This window comes from Pichia kudriavzevii, chromosome 2, assembly GCF_003054445.1.
Source record: "Pichia kudriavzevii chromosome 2, complete sequence".
In the NCBI taxonomy this organism is placed as follows: domain Eukaryota; kingdom Fungi; phylum Ascomycota; class Pichiomycetes; order Pichiales; family Pichiaceae; genus Pichia; species Pichia kudriavzevii.
The window spans coordinates 846,161-866,816 of NC_042507.1; the positions used below are offsets into that span (position 1 = coordinate 846,161).

The 20,656-nt window shown below is 36.6% G+C and overlaps 9 protein-coding genes across 9 annotated transcripts; 2 read left to right on the plus strand and 7 right to left on the minus strand.

Annotated features, from left to right (window-relative positions):
* Nucleotides 1-60: 60 nt before the first annotated feature.
* Nucleotides 61-714, minus strand: C5L36_0B04160 (uncharacterized protein; the record flags this gene model as incomplete). Its single annotated transcript, XM_029464782.1, has 1 exon — nt 61-714. The coding sequence occupies one exon, from the start codon at nt 712-714 to the stop codon at nt 61-63; it is 654 nt and encodes a 217-aa protein (XP_029320641.1).
* Nucleotides 715-1,153: 439 nt separating this feature from the next.
* Nucleotides 1,154-4,693, plus strand: C5L36_0B04170 (uncharacterized protein; the record flags this gene model as incomplete). Its single annotated transcript, XM_029464783.1, has 1 exon — nt 1,154-4,693. The coding sequence occupies one exon, from the start codon at nt 1,154-1,156 to the stop codon at nt 4,691-4,693; it is 3,540 nt and encodes a 1,179-aa protein (XP_029320642.1).
* A 4-nt stretch (nt 4,694-4,697) lies between these two features.
* On the minus strand, nt 4,698-5,915 carry C5L36_0B04180 (uncharacterized protein; the record flags this gene model as incomplete). Its single annotated transcript, XM_029464784.1, has 1 exon — nt 4,698-5,915. One exon carries the CDS (start codon nt 5,913-5,915, stop codon nt 4,698-4,700), a length of 1,218 nt encoding a protein of 405 aa, XP_029320643.1.
* A 199-nt stretch (nt 5,916-6,114) lies between these two features.
* C5L36_0B04190 (uncharacterized protein) lies at nt 6,115-8,076 on the minus strand (the record flags this gene model as incomplete). The annotated part of the gene is made up of 1 exon (XM_029464785.1): nt 6,115-8,076. The coding sequence occupies one exon, from the start codon at nt 8,074-8,076 to the stop codon at nt 6,115-6,117; it is 1,962 nt and encodes a 653-aa protein (XP_029320644.1).
* Nucleotides 8,077-8,343: 267 nt separating this feature from the next.
* On the plus strand, nt 8,344-9,672 carry C5L36_0B04200 (uncharacterized protein; the record flags this gene model as incomplete). Its single annotated transcript, XM_029464786.1, has 1 exon — nt 8,344-9,672. One exon carries the CDS (start codon nt 8,344-8,346, stop codon nt 9,670-9,672), a length of 1,329 nt encoding a protein of 442 aa, XP_029320645.1.
* A 355-nt stretch (nt 9,673-10,027) lies between these two features.
* On the minus strand, nt 10,028-10,371 carry C5L36_0B04205 (uncharacterized protein; the record flags this gene model as incomplete). Its single annotated transcript, XM_029464787.1, has 2 exons — nt 10,028-10,218; nt 10,347-10,371. The coding sequence occupies 2 exons, from the start codon at nt 10,369-10,371 to the stop codon at nt 10,028-10,030; spliced, it is 216 nt and encodes a 71-aa protein (XP_029320646.1).
* A 1,582-nt stretch (nt 10,372-11,953) lies between these two features.
* Nucleotides 11,954-13,465, minus strand: C5L36_0B04210 (uncharacterized protein; the record flags this gene model as incomplete). The annotated part of the gene is made up of 1 exon (XM_029464788.1): nt 11,954-13,465. The coding sequence occupies one exon, from the start codon at nt 13,463-13,465 to the stop codon at nt 11,954-11,956; it is 1,512 nt and encodes a 503-aa protein (XP_029320647.1).
* Nucleotides 13,466-14,027: 562 nt separating this feature from the next.
* On the minus strand, nt 14,028-14,630 carry C5L36_0B04220 (uncharacterized protein; the record flags this gene model as incomplete). The annotated part of the gene is made up of 1 exon (XM_029464789.1): nt 14,028-14,630. One exon carries the CDS (start codon nt 14,628-14,630, stop codon nt 14,028-14,030), a length of 603 nt encoding a protein of 200 aa, XP_029320648.1.
* Nucleotides 14,631-15,127: 497 nt separating this feature from the next.
* C5L36_0B04230 (uncharacterized protein) lies at nt 15,128-18,748 on the minus strand (the record flags this gene model as incomplete). The annotated part of the gene is made up of 1 exon (XM_029464790.1): nt 15,128-18,748. One exon carries the CDS (start codon nt 18,746-18,748, stop codon nt 15,128-15,130), a length of 3,621 nt encoding a protein of 1,206 aa, XP_029320649.1.
* Nucleotides 18,749-20,656: the final 1,908 nt, after the last annotated feature.

A 20,656-nucleotide genomic window follows, 5' to 3' on the forward strand; every position in this document is an offset into this window, starting at 1 on the left:
CTGAATCTAAACCAACAAAATGGGATTGATTAATAATTAAAAAAAAAACAACAGCTACCATTAACATGCACATGTGCTTCCATTATCATTTGAAGATGGAGCATTAAGATCTATTCTGTTGTTTTGAGAAGCAGCAGGTGTCTGTTCTTGGGGTGGGGCTGAATCAATCTTCTCCAATATTTTCTTGGCAATATACATAAAAACCTCGTTCACATTGTACGAAGTCTTTGCCGATGTTTCAAAGAATATAGCGCCTTCATCTTCCGCTAATGTTTGACCTTCTTCAATGGAGACCTTCCTTGCGCCTTCAATTTCTTCTCCTGTTCCCTCATCCATAATTAGATCAAACTTATTGCCAACTAGCGCCACAGTTATATCCTTAGTTGATTGTTCTTTTAGCTCTTTCATCCAGTGCCTTGCCTTGATAAAACTTGCTGGTTTTGTGATGTCGTACACAACCAAAGCTGCCTGTGCATTTCTATAATATAGGTGAGCAAGATTCGCAAACCTTTCTTGGCCTGCAGTGTCCCATATTTCGAATTTTATAGTTCTATCATCGATGGTGCATCTTTGGGTCAGAAAAGCTGCACCAATCGTAGGTTCCTTGTTCTCTCGGAAATCATCAGAGACAAATCTCAACACTAGAGATGATTTACCAACAGCTGCTTCACCCAAAAGCACTAATTTGACTGCAGTTTGTGTAGATCCGGACATCAGTTAATGGTGGTTTGCGTATCAGGAAAAAGTTAGATGCAAAAGATCGAGGTATATTGTTCAATATTGTTCAACACAAAGATAACCCTTATCTTTGTGACATGTATGTTTAAACGGGAAAGGAGGCACCTACGGAAATTTCTAGTTACAAAATTAGAAAATTTGTAAAAAAATTGACAAATATTAGAAAAAAGCCAAACAAGTGAGAAATTCGTAAGCATGTTTCGAAGGCTTATATTGGCTTGTCTGAATATGGTAATCAAAACATAAGTGATTTCAGAAGGATTGCTCACAAGTTATTAGGTATAAAGTATCTATATAAGCTGCCGTATGATGTGGATATGTTTGAGCATTCTTGGACTAGTGCTTTCCACGGCCTAGGGATATAGTCTCCATGCTTGTGGGCTTTGATTGATTACTACCAAAATCCACTATCGGAATGACTTTCCAGAATCAGCCCTTGATATTTCAGCAAAACTTTGCTGTTCCCTTTTCTTCTGAACAAAGAAGTTACCTAATTATTAGGCTTCCCAATGGAATACAAGGGCTCTTGATCACGGATCCCTGTGAGGATGTTGCTTCATGTTGTCTGACAGTGGCAACAGGACATCATGCAAACCCGAAAAATATATGTGGTTTGGCTCACCTTTGTGAACACATGATCTCATTAAGCTCAAAAGAATATCCTGAAATAGACGCATACAGGAACTTAGTTTATCAGGTTGGCGGCACTAGAAACGCAGTTACAAACAATGAAACTACAAGCTTTTTCTTTTCCGTACCTATAACTTCATCGCCAAAGGTATCTGAATTTGAAAAAGTACTAAGCATTTTTACTTCCAATTTTAGGAACCCAAATTTTGAAATCACTTACTCTAATAGAGAAATATATGCAATTGACAACGAGCATGCTGTCAACAAAACTAGAAGCAATAGATTGTTATTTCAAGGTTTCAAACTCCTGGCTAATAATGAACATCCGTTTTCGATGTTTTCCACGGGGAATTTAGACTCCCTAATTGAGAGGAATAAGAAAGTGGATATTCGTGAGAGACTACTTGATTTCTTCAAAGCTGAGTACACTCCAGATAAAATGTCATTTGTTTTGCGTGGTCCTCAATCTTTGAATTATTTACAAAGGCTTGCAACATTGAATTTCAGCAAAATTGGTATTCTAAATAACAGGGAAAGCTTCACGGAAACAACCATGAAACCAAAAGTCGTGCCAGGAAATGCAGTTTCAAACAAAGTGAAGTCCTCATGGAAAGAAAAGTACAATGTTTTACCATACTTACCTGCTGATTTACAAAAAGGTGTTTTGATTAAGAAAGACATTGGTGCAGTGCTAAGAATAGCATTTCCTGTAACTTTCGATAAAACTAAATTTATGTCAAAGAAGAGATTCAACTTCTACATTAATTTTTGGTGTGAACTATTTGGTTCAGAATCACAAAAAACCATAGCGTCGGCATTATTTGGCCGTGAACTTGTTTCGGCAATTGTTTCTAAAACTTCATCAGTCACTTACGATACCACTCTACTTGAATTAGAACTTAGTATCACAGATAAAGGATACCAGTACATTTCAACTATACTTGATGTTATTTTCAACTTTGCTTCGCTCTTTAATGCGTCAGAAAGCTCGAAATTCATAAAGCATTTAGCAAAGTCAATGTCACAATTTAATGGTATTGGTATTTACAATTTTCTCTTTTCAGAAGCCAGTTCTGAATCTATATGGGAAGTTCAAAAACTGAGTAGAATCCTCCTAGAAGGTATTCAGTCGTATGGGAGGTTTCTTCTCAAGGGGCAAAATTTAATGGATGAAACAGTTGAAGGTTTCAAAGGTGCATATACTGAGAATAAAGCTGCAAAAAATTGGTGGTTAGATGAAGCTAAGCGTTTTTCTCATTTTATTAAGAATAATATATCGATAAACCGCACATTGCTCAGTTTTGTCGGAGATATAGATAAGACCGAACTTGACTGGGCAGTAAACATTCCTGCTGAATATACCAGTGAACCAAATTTTGAGTTTAATTACAAGGTCGTTAGACTCAATTCTCAGGTGATTGATATATCTAAGATTAATGATTACGGATTAGATATATCGCCTCCTAATATATTTGCAGATGAGATGGTGGATGACCAAACGGCTCTACTTGGTTTGTGTGATCTTACCACTGAACATGCCTTAGATGCATCATTGGGCTATTCTGTGAAAAATACTTTGTCATCCTCCATTCCGATCCTTTATCATTGTGACTTTGGTTGTCAACTGTGGCTAAAAAAGGAAGTTGATGTTGCTTTCAAAAATAAGGCCCTATTAACTCTAGAATTAATTAATACCAAAATTGGTGCAAGCCCAACACATGTTGCTGTGTTAGAAATACTGGTCCAATTGGTGAAATTTAGAGTTAATGAATATCTTTATCCAGCTACTGTTCTGAACTATGTCTATGATTTATTCCCGTCATTTAAAGGTGATACGGGTGTTTTATTGCACGTCTCAGGACCGAAGGAAAACTTTGCCAAAGTTTTGAAAGTCTTAGTCTATGAAGTAAAGCTAATTTCAGAATCATTTGGAACAACTGTAACAGATAGCGAATTTACCAAAGCCAAGGCTGCAGTTCTGTTGAAGTATAGTTTGAGCGAGAAGATGTCAACTTTTGAATCAGCAACATTGGGCTTAATGGCAACTATTGAAGAAAATACTTGGTTATTACAGCTTAGGATTGAAGCGTGTCAGAACCTTACCAAAAAAGGAATTGCATCGGTAACTTCAAAGATTTTTGAAAGCTGCTATTTGACTGCGTTCTTACAAGGTGATATTGAAATACAGACTTTAAGCGCAGACATTTTGCCAATCATTTCTAAGCTTGTTAAGAACTTTGAAGGTGAGAATTATAGATTTCCATCTTCTGTATTCTTACCACCGAGATCAAATTATTACGTTAACTATACTAGCAATGATGCAACTAATGGCATAGAATGCTTTTTTCAAACATGCAGGCGGGATGATATCAAAGAAACGTCAATAACAAAGTTTGTTTCATACCTTCTAGGCACAGATCTAACTAGAAAATTGAGAACTGATTATCAACTGGGGTACATAGTTTTGGTTGGCTTGAGAACATTGAGGAAAACCCAAGGTATTCATATATTAATCATTAGCAGTACATATTCTTCTGATGAGCTAGATTCGAAACTTGAAGATATTTTAGCTGAATGGTACGAGCAAAGTATCAAAAAACTGAAAAATGCCCAACTATCTCAATATATTGATAAATTTGTAACAGCAGAGTCAGCCACGGGAAGCTCTACCAATTCCAATAGCGGATGTCCTAGTTTATTTTTTGGCGCTCTCGGATCGTCTGGAGGTGACAAAAAAATTACAAAACAGCATAACTCATACTGGGAACAGATTGATAACAAAACCTACTCATTCTCAAAAACATTAAATGGTGAAGATGGTGTAGATTTGGATGTGGTCAAAAATATTACTACTGAATCCTTAACCCAATTTATTAAACAGAAACTATTACCTATATCGGCGGAAAGAAGTAAAATTACTATTAGGATTGATTCTAAATTGCCAAAAGAAGAGTTTGAGAAGAATTCCAAAGGAATGCAGCTATATTTTCTTTTATCGTCCATGGGATTCCCCATCAAACAGGAGCATCTTGAAGATATATTGGAGAAATCAAACAATTCCCAAATCAAGCTATGTAAAAGCCTTTACAGATATTACAGGGAAAATGGCAAGTCTATCTCACAGGTAGCATCAGTTATAGCTAAGCTATCAAAATCTGTTCTGCTGTCTGGTAAAACTGAGGCCGCCAACAATACGGCTGTAATTGTGCCGCCGAAGCAGGTAGATATTGAGAATTTGTCAGCATGGAAAAAACAAACAGGTTATGTCCAGGAGCAAATTCAGATGAAAGATAGACTGAATAGCTTCAGAGATTGTGTAACTTAGTTGGTTATTTTTTAGTTTTACGACAAACCCAAAACTCACAGTTATAATGCCAATGCCCTAGGGAACGGATGTCTCCGCCATATGACGCTTTGATTCCTGTTTGATGTTCTATGAAGTCAAAACCAAGGTCTTCAATCAATTGTATCAAGTCGTCCTTCGGTATTTCCAAACCCGACATTGGAATTTTTTTCTTAGTGGTACCATCATCATTTAACGAGTCAACATCAATCTCTAAATCATTGCCTTCAAAGTGCCATAGCAAAGGGCCAAAATTGATCCAATAGCCATCGTCGTTTAGTGAATATTTGATTGCCTTCAAATAGTCTATAATATTGGCCGCTGTATCAAGAAAATAACATGTTGCGATGACATTGAACTTTCCTTTATTCTCGTTCCTGAACTGAACTGCCATCTCTTCGTTTGAATAGATTTCAGATATTTTATTGAGGTCAGGAGGGCCATACAGATCTACAAACCCACCGGCAACCATCGACATCAATTCACCAACTGGAATATCAGGGTATTCCACATTTAACAGTGAAATATCACCAGGATTAAAATCAGGGAAATATATTTGGCGGCATTGATAATTTCGTTTCTCCACATTAGAGCTTTTGTGGATGAAAGGACAAATCATAAAATTATTCTCACAAAATGTATTGTTTAGAATGTAGTTAGAATTTATAAGCATATGATAGGAAATTTCGTTTCCTTGTGTGGTGAATCCTCGTTTAACAAACTCAACCACTAATCTTGCTAAACCAGCACCAGGTACAAGAACTTCGATTTTTTGTCTTTGAGAGATATCAGGATACAATTTTTCCACAGTTTCTAGTATTCTCCCAAAGGATACTTCACGTTCATCGGCTCCTTCACTTGACCATTCTCGTACGTATTGAGTCATCAATCCCTTCATTTTTTCTAAATCACTGGTTGAACAAGGAAACCATGTCTTAGGATTCTCAGCCCCCCACGAATCCGCCATTATAATTGCAACACTCTCAAAGTAGTTTTTATTGATTTCAATTGAATGCTTCAATTGTTCAATATAACTGGGAAACCAATGTAATAGCTGTTTCTCACCGTCCTCCAACGAACTATACTTTCTTTCTTTCGGTGACAAAATTGTTTTCACCGCCCATTCCTCATAGGCAAGATGTGAGTGCAATACACTGCTCAACACTTTAAATTCTTCAGCATCTTGTTCTTTCATTTCAACCATTGCTGGCTAAATCAATTGCCCATAGATGAAGCCTTCACAACAAATTTCCTGGGGAATTTAGAAAAATCACGGAAAACAAAATCACAGTGCGTGAAACACCCTGCTTCCCCAACAGGAGATTATTTCGATAACGCCAGTATGTATTCGACTATAACTGGGATTGCTACAAATAATACAAGTAATCAAGTACAAAACATAACTATTTAGCTTTGGACTTGTGTGAGTCTAGTTCTCTCTGGAGAGATTTGTTATTTTCAATCAATGTATCTACTTTTTGAGACAAGACATCAATGTAACTTAAGATTTTGAAAGCTTCGGGACTAACACCTTGATCGCCAGCTTCCTTCATAGGAGGGGCCAAGGTCTTTAATTTCCTATTCCAATCTGGAAATCCCTTTACAAACCCTGGCTCTGCGTTCTCAGCCTCCATTTGTAGATCAATATTACGTTCAATTTGATGCCTGTTATCAGCGTCATCGATCGTCTCATCATAACCATCCGTCAATAGCCACTCCTGGTCCTCTTCGTTGGCATCGTCAGCATGATTGAATGACCTGTTGTAAGAAACTCTTTTGCTTTCCCTAACCTCATAATTAGAGGTTATCAGTAAAACAGGAGAATATATGAGAAACAGAATATTGTTGCACATACTATTGAATTGCCTCTCATTCATCCACCAAGCAAAAGGAATATCCAATAAAAATATCTCAATTAGATTGAAAGGGGGTAAAAATATTTTTGCATCAGGAGCTCTGATATATTTAAGTACTCTCGATGAATATTGGAATAAATACTCATTATTAGCGTTACTAATGACATCTGAATATGCAGAAGAAAACAAAGCAATCAAGATATTCAATAAAATAACTGTAACCAAAAAATTGTAGATATAATACAATACACTTCCATAAGGATATGCAAACCTTTCAATAGCGCTAAAATCAGGACCACTTAGAACCGTATTCAACATGTTTGTGATAATAAAATAGGTCAAGTCCCTTTTGCCATCTGCTTGATCAAGTCCAATAAATGCTTGCAAAAATCCAATTATCACCACTGAGAGCATAAAAAAAAAGATAATTGATTCCTTCATCATTGTATTGACGACAACAATCATTACCCCAAAGAAATGATAAATATCACAAAAGAATAGCATTCGTATCCACATAAATGGTGCTGCAACGGCAAGAAATCTATGTGATGTTGTATCATACAATTGGTCATGCCCTGGTACTGTCGTAGTCACTGCCGCAAATCTAAATCCAAATGAAATAAAAATGATGGTATATAGGATATCATTGAATGTGCTACCAAGCTGCAAGTAGGCAGAACCAATGTGATATAGCTTTTGGATTTCATCAGCGAGGAAGCCAAATGTGAAGAAGAATAGCAGAATTTCAGGAATGTTCAACTTATTTGCAGCAGCATCTCTATTTGTTACAATTGTATAAATTATGAGAAAAACGATTGCAACAAAAATCTCTAGGGCGTTTTGGTATAAAGGAGTTTGAATCCTATCGGGTTTGAAATGAGCCCAAAATGACGTATTCGCTATTCCTTTGTAAAGAACATACTCAGAAGGATCATGTCTTGACTGTACAATCCAACCGTTCCAAAGCCACTTGATACACCTCTGGTAACCTGATGTGGCGACAATTGGAGAACGTGTATCAACCGCCAACTCTAAAGCATTTTCAGGATCGGAATCCTCATTATTCAAGTTGATAGAGTACCTATGGCAGAGCATGGAAAGAAACAAGTATTTGTCTTCCTTTTCACGGTCAATTAAAATGCAGGCAATTGTTTGTGCAACTAATGAACGGGATGTGTATAAATCACTTCTCTCAAGCCTAGATTCAGCAAGTGAATCAAACCAGCCAGAAACTTTCAATAGACAAAATACCAAACATGCTTGATAGCGTCTCTTAGACTCATATCCATTGTCATTGATGTCGCCTCCAGCTGCATCATAAACTGCTTGTATAGTCTCTTCCTTCTTAATATCCAAATCAAACGACTTTATCTTATCGGCTGCCACAGCCTGCGGAGTAATGGTGTCAACTAACTTCTTCAAATTCAAGGCAACTCTCAATGCTTGTCTTGGTGAAACAGGACGATGCTCGTTACAGTCCTCGTCATTTGTTGTCGGCAACAGCAACATCCCTTTCGATACATCTCCAAAATATTCTACCAGTGGGAAATAAATGTCCTCCTTTTTTGATAAGAACCCCTTCTGCCCTTCCCAATTTTTTCTATACAACGCGTCTTGTAAAAGAGAGCATGAAATTGAGACTTCAACTGAGCGCGTTACTTCCCGAATACAGGGAAGTAAATGTTTGAACTTATTAATTAACCAATAGAAGATGCCATTATCTACAAATTCTGTCCACCAAGAAGAAGAAGATAACAGATTTGAAGAGCTCACGTGATGTCTCATTTAGAAGATTTACCGCAGGAGCTTAAGAGTCGGGTTGAAGAGATCATTGCCAAATATCCTCCTAGTGAAGAAGTCTTTGTTTCTCTAATGAATTTTTTAATCCAACAAAAGTCCAATGATGATCCCAAAAGAAAGAAAACTCAAGAGTCATTAGCTAAGAGCACACGTGCTTTAACTCCAAGCAATAGCTTAGAAAGCTTGCAAGGAACTAATATAATGCTTCAGCTTCCTGATTTATCTATTCAGTCCCCGTTTAGACGAAGACTAAACTTGGTTTTTGGCGCAGTAAAAGGAGAGAAAAAGGCATACTTGGCTTTATCTAAATCCCTGGAAAGCAAACCAGAGCTAATATTAAGAGATATCACCCCAGGAAATGCTAAATTTGCATGTATTTTAAATGTACCGGAGAAAAAGGCATTGAGGTATCTTCTTGTATGTTACAACCAAAATGAAGGCAACGTCTACAAGAACGAACCCCTTTTGATTCAGTTCAATCATGATATACTTCAAGAGCAGTTTGGATCGCTTTTAGGCGGCAAAACATTCAGTCAGTATCTGACTTCACAATTAGCATTAGTTGATTTCAAGGTAATAGATTGTGCCTTGGACGACACATTTTCAGTCCCTGCTTACAAAAAAACAAAGGAAGGATATCTTTTCTTCTTACCTGAATATATTATTTTTGGCTTCAAAAAACCCATCGATGTTTTCAAATCATCTGATATCGTAAGTATTACGTACGACTGTATCACAAGAATGACTTTCAATGTTCACCTTGAAGTTAAAGTAGGGAGTGAGACTCAAAAGCACGAATATAGTATGATTGATCAAAAAGAATTTGAGAATATTGACAAATATGTCAAACTGAAAGAGGTGAAGGATAATTCAATGTCAGATGAGCATAAAGCCCAGAGTCACTTGAAGAATAATTCAGGTGCACCGGGTGACCTAGCTGAGGCTGCCAAACTTGTTCCAGGCGGTGAACAATTGATTCCAAACGGTAATACTGCAAATAATGATGTGGACGACGAGGATGATGACGATGATGACAATTACCAAGTTGGAGACAGTGATGACAACCACAGTGATGTAAGTGCTGCAGCTGATTATGAGGATGAAGAGGTGGAAAGAGAAGAGGAGGATGGTACGTATAATGAATACGTCAATGAAAACGCACCAAGTAGTACATTTACCCCTGGAACACTAGGCAGCCTTGAACAATTTGGGGGTTTTGACGAGAATTTGCAACAAGAACTCCAGGACTTACAAAAGGACTTGGATCTTGATATAAACGAACTACAAAAGGCTGGGTATATTTAGTCCGTCTTCTTATTGCTTTTCAAAGAAAAGCCACTCATCTATTTCTTTGTACACTATACTCTTGGGTTTAACAATATATATTAGTTCTAGCACTTACAATTCCACTGGTAAAAGTAACGAGTTTAAGGGACAATCATTTTGATGTGGTATTCAAAAAAAAATAGTATTTCTTAAAGACGAATAATAGATATGTGTATATAATAAATAGTGTGTCAGGAGATTGTTATGTACGTAAAAGTGAAGTAAGTGTTAGGCGAGAATTGTCATGCCTAAAAATATATGGATACCGTTGAGACATGACTCTTTGACCAGAACAGGCTCAATCAAGAAGCAAAAAAAGAGTCTTTTGACTGGATTAAGCAGACTCTTCCCTGATCTTCTTGAGCTTAGCTAATCTTAATTCCAAAAGCTCATTGTTGTTTTCAACCCATTGATCAAAGAAGTAACCAACACCCGTAGTGAAAGCCGCAGAATAGACAAAACCCATTGGGGCATGGAGTAATGGGGCCTGTCTGATACCCATTTGCAAGGCTCTAACACCAACACCTATGAAATGGTTTAGAAAGGAAAGAAGAGTTAGTATTGGTTAATCCGTGGATATACAGGTAGCTGAAAGTATAGTTTTAATTGCTGGAATCATCCAAATGAATTGCTGTAATGTTTCTTGTACCTACCGAAAGCAGTCCAAGCTAATAACATTCTTGTTTATGATTGGTTTATGCTTTTCCAAAATATATGTTCTACCCTATTATGCATCAAACCTACTACATGCTGTAAAAGTATCAATTCAGCTCCCCAGAAATGATTCGCACTTGCTTTAGTGGCACGCAAATTGAAACTGGCAGTCACTACCGTCGATCGACGCACGAATGATTTTACCGAGGTACTACTACTAGGTTCCTCTCCTTAGTCGACCAGCTACTCATGGTAGTTTCAATATGACTATATTTTATCCTAATGACAATTGACAATGGAGCCAAAGGTGTGATTAATTGGTTATATAGTGGCAACTCAGCCAACAGTATAGACAAAAGAAAACCTATCGCATGAAAACGACATTGCCCTATTAGGAAACAGGGTAGCAATTTGTCAGGGCTTGAGACCATCAACACGAACGAGAGATACACCTCTACGAAGACAGTAAAGGAAACAGTTACGATTCCAACAAACTTATCATGTTGGAGGGTAAAGATGTAAGGATAGGTACGTACAAGATATATGTATTTTCGTTGCTTTTGTATCTTATTGATTGAGTAACGTACTTGATACTTCTATAGTTTTCATCGATATGGGCTACCAAGGCTACCCCTGAGAGGACCTGGTTATGGCATCACCGCTACCTCAGTAATGTACAACTATAAATCGGAAAAAGAGACTTATGCGCCTTTTTATTTGGGATTGCATGATCCAACTTCTTAAGGTCCCTTTTATTGACATTATTATTTGTAGCTAAATAGGGTGAAGGCAGAAAACTACAAAGAGGAGTATGTGGGATAGATACATGGTTTTATTGGCTAGTTCTGGTTACCATGCAATCTAGTCATGCATTTTAGTTATTCTAAAGAACGTTGCAGCTATTCCAATACAAGATTTACTAGGGAAATTTCAACTTGACCGTCCACGAGTGGTTGATCTACAGCAAGCTCCAATGTTCATTTCAAAAGTTTGTAACCAGCCAAACAACTCACTATCACATAAATATCTCAAAAGCTTCCCAAGTGAGCAGTCTTCAACAATAGCGGCTATATAAACATTCTTATCCTTGTTTCTGATCGGAAAAAACAAATGTTCGCCTAAGCATCATTTCACTAGGAAGCTTGTAATTGCAATAGTATACCCGTTGACTATAACACTAAAAAAAAATTTCTTCTCAAATATCCGATAACAGCCAATGAGTTGCTGATATATTGAAGGACAAGTTTATCGGAACTGTTTTCGGTTTTCTGTTCTAGTATCCTTGTTTTTCTAATTTTTTTATAGGGGGCTGTGCATCAAAAGCACTACCCCCTATAAAGATCGAAACATGTGACAACAATAAAATTCTGTCTTTAATTAGGGCTTCACGTTTTGATATTGATAAGGAAGAGAATGTTCATACTAAAGACTGTGACCAATATATGGAAACCATTGAAGGAAATTCATTCTGAACCCTTTTTGTTAATAGAGAACCTTCCTATCAAAACCATTTTACATTGCCTAATGTCAAAATACCCCATAGAAATCAATTGCAAATTAGTGGATATCTTTAAATGAAGCAAGTGAATTTATGTACAAAAATATCCTATTTACCAATACAGAATTTTGAAAATACAACGCCTAAAATTTCTTCAACGCCAATCGCTTCACCTGTGATTTTCCCAATACCGTCAACACTACATCTTAGCGCTTCAGATGCCATAACTATATCATCTGCATCCTTGAACTTACGAAATTCAGAAAACCCATAAAGAATATCGTTGATTAATATTTCCCTGGCACGTTTAGAAATTGTAACTGGATCGGCAATCTCGGTACTCGTAATTTCCTTGAATCTGTTTGTCAAGTCTTGTATTAGTTCTTCAATACCGCATTGGGTAGTACAACTGATAAGCTTGATCCTATCTCTTGGGATTTTTAACTTCTGTGATAGACGTTCAGGTAGAGTTTGTTTGGTTGCATCATCTATTAGGTCAACCTTGTTAACAATAACATACGACAGCATTTTTTTGTCACTTATGACATTGGATGCGTGAGATAAGAAGCTTGGATCAATCTTGTCATCATCTGCGGGTAGAAGTACAATATTAATATCGGATGTGAGTGATTTCTTCTTCGCTCTCCTTATCCCTTCATTTTCAATCACATCTGAGCTTCTACGAATACCGGCGGTGTCTCCGACTATTACCTTGTAGCCACTGATGTCAAGTGGCACTTCCATTGCATCTCTTGTGGTGCCGGCAATGCTACTCACAATGGCCTTATCCTCTTGAGCCAAAATATTTAGCAAACTACTTTTACCTGCATTGGGGGGGCCTATCAAAGTCAGTTTTATGCCTTCTAGTAAAACTTGTGATCTTTTTATTTTACTCACATATTTACGAATCTCATCATCCAGTTTAGATACATCATTGCCAACACTTTGAAATAGTTCGTTGATTTCTTCAATGTCATGATCTTCACCAAAATCAATCACCGTGGTTAACAATGCAATATTCTTTAGTATACGGTCTCTCCACTCGTTAAATAAAACATTGGTTTCCCCTTTCACTGAAGATAAGGCACTGATTCTTTGCATTTCTGTCTCAGCATGAATTAGAGTATTTATCCCCTCTACTTCGGTTAAATCAAACCTCTGGTTTTGAAACGCACGTTTAGAGAATTCTCCTGGCTCAGCCAGCCTCACTGGTGCATTCGCCATGTGAAATTTACTTATTGTTTCCATAACTTTGTTGATCACTGCGGTACCACCATGCAAATGAAGTTCCAGTAGATCTTCTCCTGTGTAGGACCTCGGAGATTGAAAGTACAGAATTAAAGGTTCATCAAGAAGCAATCGCCCTGTCTGATCCTTACCCACACTAGAGATAGTATCATCATAAATCTTCCTTACTGTTGCTAGTCTATGTTTGGGTAATTTTGTTGAGCCTGTTAGCTGCGTGAATATCTTTCCACAGGAGGGCCCAGAAATCCTGATAACGCCAATAGCTGCTCTTGCTGGCGCAGTAGATAAAGCATAAATTGTAGGTGACAGGTACTGCTGCTGCTTCGAGATATTTTTAGTAGAGAAACGCCTCATTAATTTGCTTGAAAACATACTAGTCTATGCCCATAAACTAGCATATTAGTGGAGGATGGTGCATATAGGCTTTAAAATTAAATATTTCATCAGAAATTTTTTTTAAAGCCCAAAACACACGAGACACTAGATACCAAGTGAGAAAATCTTAGGTTTTACAGAGCTATGAGCAAATTATAATTATAAATAAGGCTAAAAAAATATATAATACAACTAAAAGCAGAAAAAGGAGTGTATCAAGTATCTCTTTTGCAAAACATGCAATTGGTTAAAAACGGGGATATTAGCATACAATAACCCGTACAGTTTTAAACGTTGTGTGTGTGACTCAGAAGATACTCGTGGTATAATTCATAGATGAAGTTAGTCTGATGCCAAGGGAATGTATATGAATTAGTTGGTATGCTCTGTATATAGATATTGTCGTTCAGTTACTTTTGTTTCGAAAAAAAAAATTGCAAATCTCTTAGTAATATATTATTTACGTCTTTTTGACGATGTTTAGGACAATGGTTGTTTTTCTAAGGTGGTTCTTTTATTCACTTTAGGCCAATGAATCGCTATCACTGGAGGATAGAAATCAGCAGATCGTACAACATCCTGCTTTTGCTTCTCTTGTAACTGGTCTTGCAATCAAGCTTGCTCTGGTTGCAACTTCAAAAACATCATCAACAGCTTCACCGGTCAAAGATGAACATTCAATGTACTTCTTAGCACCAATGTAATGTGCTACACGTTCCGCATCTTGATACTTCACGTACTTCGAAGAATAATCAGGATCGGTACCGTCATCAACGGGCCGTAAATCTTTTTTTAGGCCCACTAGTATTATGGGCGCATTAGGGCAGTACTGTTTAACCTCCTGTGCCCACTTGACAGCTGCATTTTCCAACGAATCAGGGGCATTTAGAGAAAATCCAATAAGAATTATATGTGCTTTAGAATAAGATAAGGGCCTTAGTCTTTCATATTCTTCCTGGCCAGCAGTATCCCAAAGGGTCAACCGAACAGGTTTGCCGTCTACACGACAATCTGTTGCATAATTTTCAAAAACTGTTGGATGATATTCAGTTGGAAACTCCCCTAGAGTAAACACGTATAGCAACGATGTCTTTCCACAGGCACCGTCACCAACAATGACAATTTTCCTTTTGATCACACTATTATTAGAATCTGAACTCATGTCTTAAAATAGAAAGGATTAACAGCTAGTTTAAAGTCAAAGTTCTCTGGTTTATGCGGGAGGAAAACAGTAAAGTATTGTCTAGAATGGGCTTTTAGCAATTGCAAACGATTGTAATTAATACAGAGAGATATCTTTTTGTGAGAATATTTCTTGAGTCTCCTTTTTCGAAGTGCCCTTGGTTGCTGACTGTGTGGACGTATAATTAGGGTATAGAATTTCCAGTAACCAGAGATTAAGAAATGTTAGGCAATATATACAACACTGGAAGAGGGTATATGTTTGGAGCCTGCTTGAGATTGCCCTGGTGCCACGATCTGGATCAAGGAATAGCACTCGATGATCGATGCCTAGGGGTGATTAATCTTCCAATCATTTAGTAAGGGGGTTTAGCGAGCAGATGCAAAAAAAAAAAAAAAAAAACATGAAGAATTTGATTTTCGGTCTTTTTTTTTTCTTAAAAGTTTAAATACTTCGTAAATTTTTACAGATACACATCAATTAAAACGTCTCCATGGAGAAGGGACAGTTGGAACACCTTCTTTTGCAAAAGCATCACCATGGTGTTGTGAACCGGTGGAAGGTCTATCGAACCCTTGTAGGTTCATAGTAGACATGTTCATGTTCATAGAATTCATCATGACGTTCATGTCTGTATTTACATTGGTATTGTTACCACTAAAACCGTAGTTTGGATCACTCATCCCTTCGACATTGCTGACTCCACTCAGCATATTTACGTCGTTCAAAACTGATGTATTAATGCCGTTCATTTTTACGCCTTCCACGTTCATGTGGCTCATGTTGGTCATGTTATTCATATTATTCATATTATTCATGCTATTAATGTTGACCATATCGTTTATATTTTTCAGAGTGTGCAAGTTCATCATGTTTGAATTGTTGATGCCACCCATGCCCATTCCGTTGATCATCATTCCATCGTTCAACTTCATATTGTTCATGTCCATGGTGTTCATATTTATAGCAGTCCCACCTATATTCATAGTGTTCGCAGAAGGAGGATTATTCACACTCAGATTCTGTATACTCATTTGCATCGAACTGCTGTCAAGGCCCATACTCGTGGTAGGAACACCATGGATATGATTCAAAAGACTAGTGTTCATAGTTGGCTGTGGTTCGGTCAGACTTCTATTCACAATCTTTACAAGATCAACGCCATTCATATCCTTAAACAATTCGAATTGGTAGAATAGAGTTTCCTCATTGTTGACTAGTAGTATCTTCATAAACTCCTCCATAGTGAAGTTTGGGATTGAACTATTTGGTAAAGATCTAATGTAATGATAAAACAGGGGAACTGAGTAGATGTTAGGACTGATTGGCGGTAGTGTGATGGAGGCTTTGATGACTTCACTCTGAACTATTTCTGATATTGGTCTTAGCTGTGTTTCGACATTAGTAGTATCTGCTATTTCAGAATTCCATCTAAAATTTGAGCCACTCCGATTGTTCAAGTCATCTGACCAAATTGATCCACTCCTTGGAACGTTGTTCAACCCATTTAAATTAGGATTTAGAGTAGTTGATGAATTAGGAATGCAATCGGAACCATTCCACAGTGAGTCCGAGAAACCATGCATATCCCTCAGCGCACTGTGATCAAATAGCATAGAGTTGAAGCTATTAAGATTAGATGAAATGTTGCCCGCATTCTCGATGTTCTTCTCTGTTGTATTTAGCTTATCAGATAAATCCGTAACTGGGTTGTGCATCGATTGAAAAACATCGCTACCCGAACCCATAGCCATACTCTTAGTGGCAGGATTGATGATTTCAATTAAATTACTATCATATTGATTAGCAAAGGAGACATTTTTCATAGAAATGGGAGATTCTGCTACAGATTTTAGTGAATATGATGGCTGAAAACTTATCTGATAGTTAGATGCCCTTGATGGAACTCCCTTGAATTCCATTGGATTATTTTGGTGCTTCAACTCAAAATCTGGGTTTTCGTAGTCTTGATCCTGGCCTCCTTTTTTGTTCTGCGCTTCTTGTGCAAGCGTTTTCTTCTCATTATCTTTTTGCCTAGCTGTTGACCGCTCTTTTTCTCTCTTCTCCTTCTCTTGGGATTTTAATTTCAATTCTTCCTCCCTAAGTCTTTTTGCTTCAAGTTTTTTCTTCTCTTTCTCCTGTTTCTCTCTTTTTTGACGTTCTAACTCAGCCTCTTTGTTTTTTCTCCTTTCCTCTTGCTTCTTCTGCAACTCTAATTCCCGTTTTTTACGTTCAGCTTCTTTACGTTTACGGCCTTCTTCCATTTTACGCTGCTGTTCTTCTCTCAATAAACGTTCCTTCTCCTCTTTTTCCTTTTGCAACCGCATTCTTTCTTCTTCCTTTGCCATCTTCTGCAACCTTTTTTTTTCTTTTGCTCTTTCCTTTTTTGCCTTTTCTTTCTCTTCTCTTTCCTCTCTCAGTTTCGCTTCTCGAGCCTCCTCTTCTAATAGGCTTTTAGAAATATCTTCAGCTCGCTTAGCCTGAAAGGCTGAATATAGTCTCATTCGCAGAATTTTAGAAGAATAGATCAAGAGCATCCTGTATGTTTCTTCAAGCCTCCTTTTTGAAGAAAAATCATCATCCGAATTGATAGATACATTGTCACTCTCATATTCATCTTCATAGTCTTCCTCCTCATCGTTATCTTCTTCGTAGTCTTCTTCATAATCTTCCTCGTAATCCTCTCCTTCTTGAAATTCCTCTTCCCGTGGCCGCTCTATATCACTTTCTTTGAAGGTACTTTCTTCGTCTACTTTATCCTTTAGTGTTACGCTGGATGAGTCTCCTCTATTCTCCAACTTTTCAATTAGATTGATAAAATTCTCGCCATTATTTTTTACTAAGTCATCAGCAACAGACAGTAAGCCATTGAATGAATAGTTAGTCTCCTTTGAGGTGGGATTTTTGTGCTCTAAATCATAATTTTCTTCTGGTTGCATGGTTAATTCTTCCTCCACAATACCCAGCATCGCATTTATAGTGTTTATATTAAGGTCAACCTCATCCAATGAAGATGCAACAAGTCTTCGAATATTATAATAACCATTATACAACTTCAATAATTCATTTTGAATCACTATTTTCCTATTTCCACACAACTGACATAAACAGTTTGTCTTTTGATCCACTTGAACCAAATTCAGAATTTCAAGAAAATCTATATCAGCTATTTCCCGCTTACGTTCGTACGATAGGCTAATCCAGAATTTCACCATATCTGGAATGTCATTTTGATGTTCAAAATCCCAAAGAAAATTGCCCATTACCGGTATTTGAATTTGCTCAAAAATGATAGACTTCTGTTTTTCCAACATACTAGGAATGTGTCTAGATTTTTTATTGAGTGCATTTCTATGGCGGTGGCATGAACAGTTGTGAGCTTCATATTCTTCCTCACTCTCGTCATACACTTCTTCATCCTCTTCTACTGCGTGTTCTTCTTCTGGTTCTTCCCCTTGTTTTATCAAATTATCATAACGGAGATCAGCATTGCCACCTTCCAATTCTTTAGAAGAGTGATCCCAACATTCACTCTTGCATGGATTGCCATCATGGTATTCAGTTTTCCGTTTTCTTTGACAGAGCTCTTTTATCTGATGATTAGTCTCTAATCCCGTATGCGTACAATACTCATTTTCACAATCCGAACAGGGGAGATGCACTTGTTCAGTATCACGATCAAAAGCGTGGCTATTTAGTTCTTCTTCGCCTAACTGATGTTCCAATATCTGTTCATGTAAATTTGGTGAACATGGTGGATATTGGGGATGTATTATACGCTTATTTCCATCACTATCAAATATTACCCTAAACTCACTTTCATCTTGAACTTCTTGGACAATCACATTCCCATCTTGATCCTGTTTGATGACTCTAGATAAAGGATAATCACCCTGAAAATCATCTATTTCGACTTCAAATGATAAATCACCATGAGATATGCGGGAGCTATCTCGCTTGGCACATTGAGGTCGTGCATACTCAAAATGAATATCTTTTCCCAAGGTGAAGTTTTTAGACATCTGCTGTTTCTTATTGGAATACCGGCACTTAGTAATATTCTTCTTCAAGCTAAAGACGAATAACTGTGAATACATCAATATCTACTGAAGTAATTCTATGCTCGCTTTTTTTACGTAAGCCTTTTTTTTTAAAAAAAACTTCCATTGAGAAAGCATTTAATCAACGGTTACAAGGTTGTCACACTTCAATATACATGCACCTTGTGCTCCTAATATGTCCATCTTTTACTCTCATGGCTAGACATCCCAGTGTATGCATGATTACTTTGATGAAACCTAATTTAAGATGATGGCAAAAGATAGCAATTAAAGGAAAAATGCATGAATTTATTTAGAGTTTATAATCCTTTTCAATTTCTCATTTTTTGATGTTCTTTTGAAGTACATAGCATACCTAAGACTAAAAGTTGTTCAATCCAAACGGAAGGATACGTCAACTTCATGTTGTTCCTAGTTCACAGATTATTATTTAAATATTTATGTTGTTAGTTAACACTAATCATACATTATTAGCTATAGTTTCACTGCGGGTAGTTATTATTTAGCAATCAATGTTTTCAAAGTGACTGTAGTACGGAAGGGTAACAAGCTATTATTAATTGACAAGGTAGATTGTATAGACTAACAAAGTCAAAACCCAAAGTACGTGTACTATTAAAAACCCATTGGGTAGCATCTGTTAGGCTATTTTTTAGACGGGTATTCACATATTTTCAAGGTATATTTGTATATTAATAGCTACTTTTCAGAATCACTCTTGTTAGCCTTAAAGAGTTCCTACTTTCTCTTGCAAGAGTATAATTAAAGAAAATATTGTTATTTGTAATTAATCTTCGATTTGCAACAACAAGTGGACGCTTGTAGGATACTTGTTATTTTGACGATTTAGCTCGAACTAGGAACAGAAAAGGTTCTAAAGAGTAAAGGAAATGGCTAAAGGGAGAATAAGCCAAACAGCTTTACCAACAGAAGATGCCCTGACTTGAGCAACTCACCTACATACAAAATACCATAAGGCGTATTCTCATAAAAAAGCTCTGAAATATTCTCCGTGAAAACTTCTTTATCAGTACACTTCATATAAATAAAGAAATACGGCTCAAAATGGTAGGCCCATTATTATTTTTTTGTGAAAATTTATCAAAAAAAGGTATTTAAAAAAACCAATACTAAAGGGAGTATAGGCTCCGGCTAGCTCCTCATGTGAAGTATTGATTTTCCATCGGCATCAATCAGTTATTCTACTTATTATGAAGGGCTATTGATAAGTTGTTGTAAATACTCAGTTTATTTATTACATGCACTAATCACAATAAAATTAACAGTTATTAAAAAAAATTAATCAAATTGTAAACATTGTGGACAGTTTATGCTGTTCTGACATCGGAATATCACCTCTAATAAACTACTAATAAACATAAATGTGTTCTAAAAATAAAGATTATAGCCTGATAACACGTTATTTGTGTAAATTCCGCAGAAGATAAACAGGTCATTGCATAAAGTGTTCCAAATGAATTTCTGCAAAAAACATCTACTTTATGAATGTGAACTATTAATTGATTTTAGTGATCCTATACACACTTGTGATTAGTAACAAATTTTTTTAACAATCCCGTTGAATACTTTGAAATCTTCAAATAAATTTTCAACATTTAATAACCAAATAAAATTAATAAATATTTCTTTTTTTGACGGGAATACGAAATGTTGATCTTAAAGATTAAATAATGTTTTAATTTAAATTTTTATTAAAAATAGAATTTTAGTGGTTTACTTTAGCTATAAAATAATCTTTTCATAAAATTTTTGTGTGCAAATAGCCTAGTGGGTTGGAGTGTGATTTTGTGAAAACACCAATTGAGCGCGGGTTCGCATTTCTGTTACAGTAAAAAACTTACGTACTACTACGCTTTTTGTAGCCATCAAATTTCACATCGATTTAGAGCCTCCTTGATGTCAAGAGTACCTTGATTTATCTTT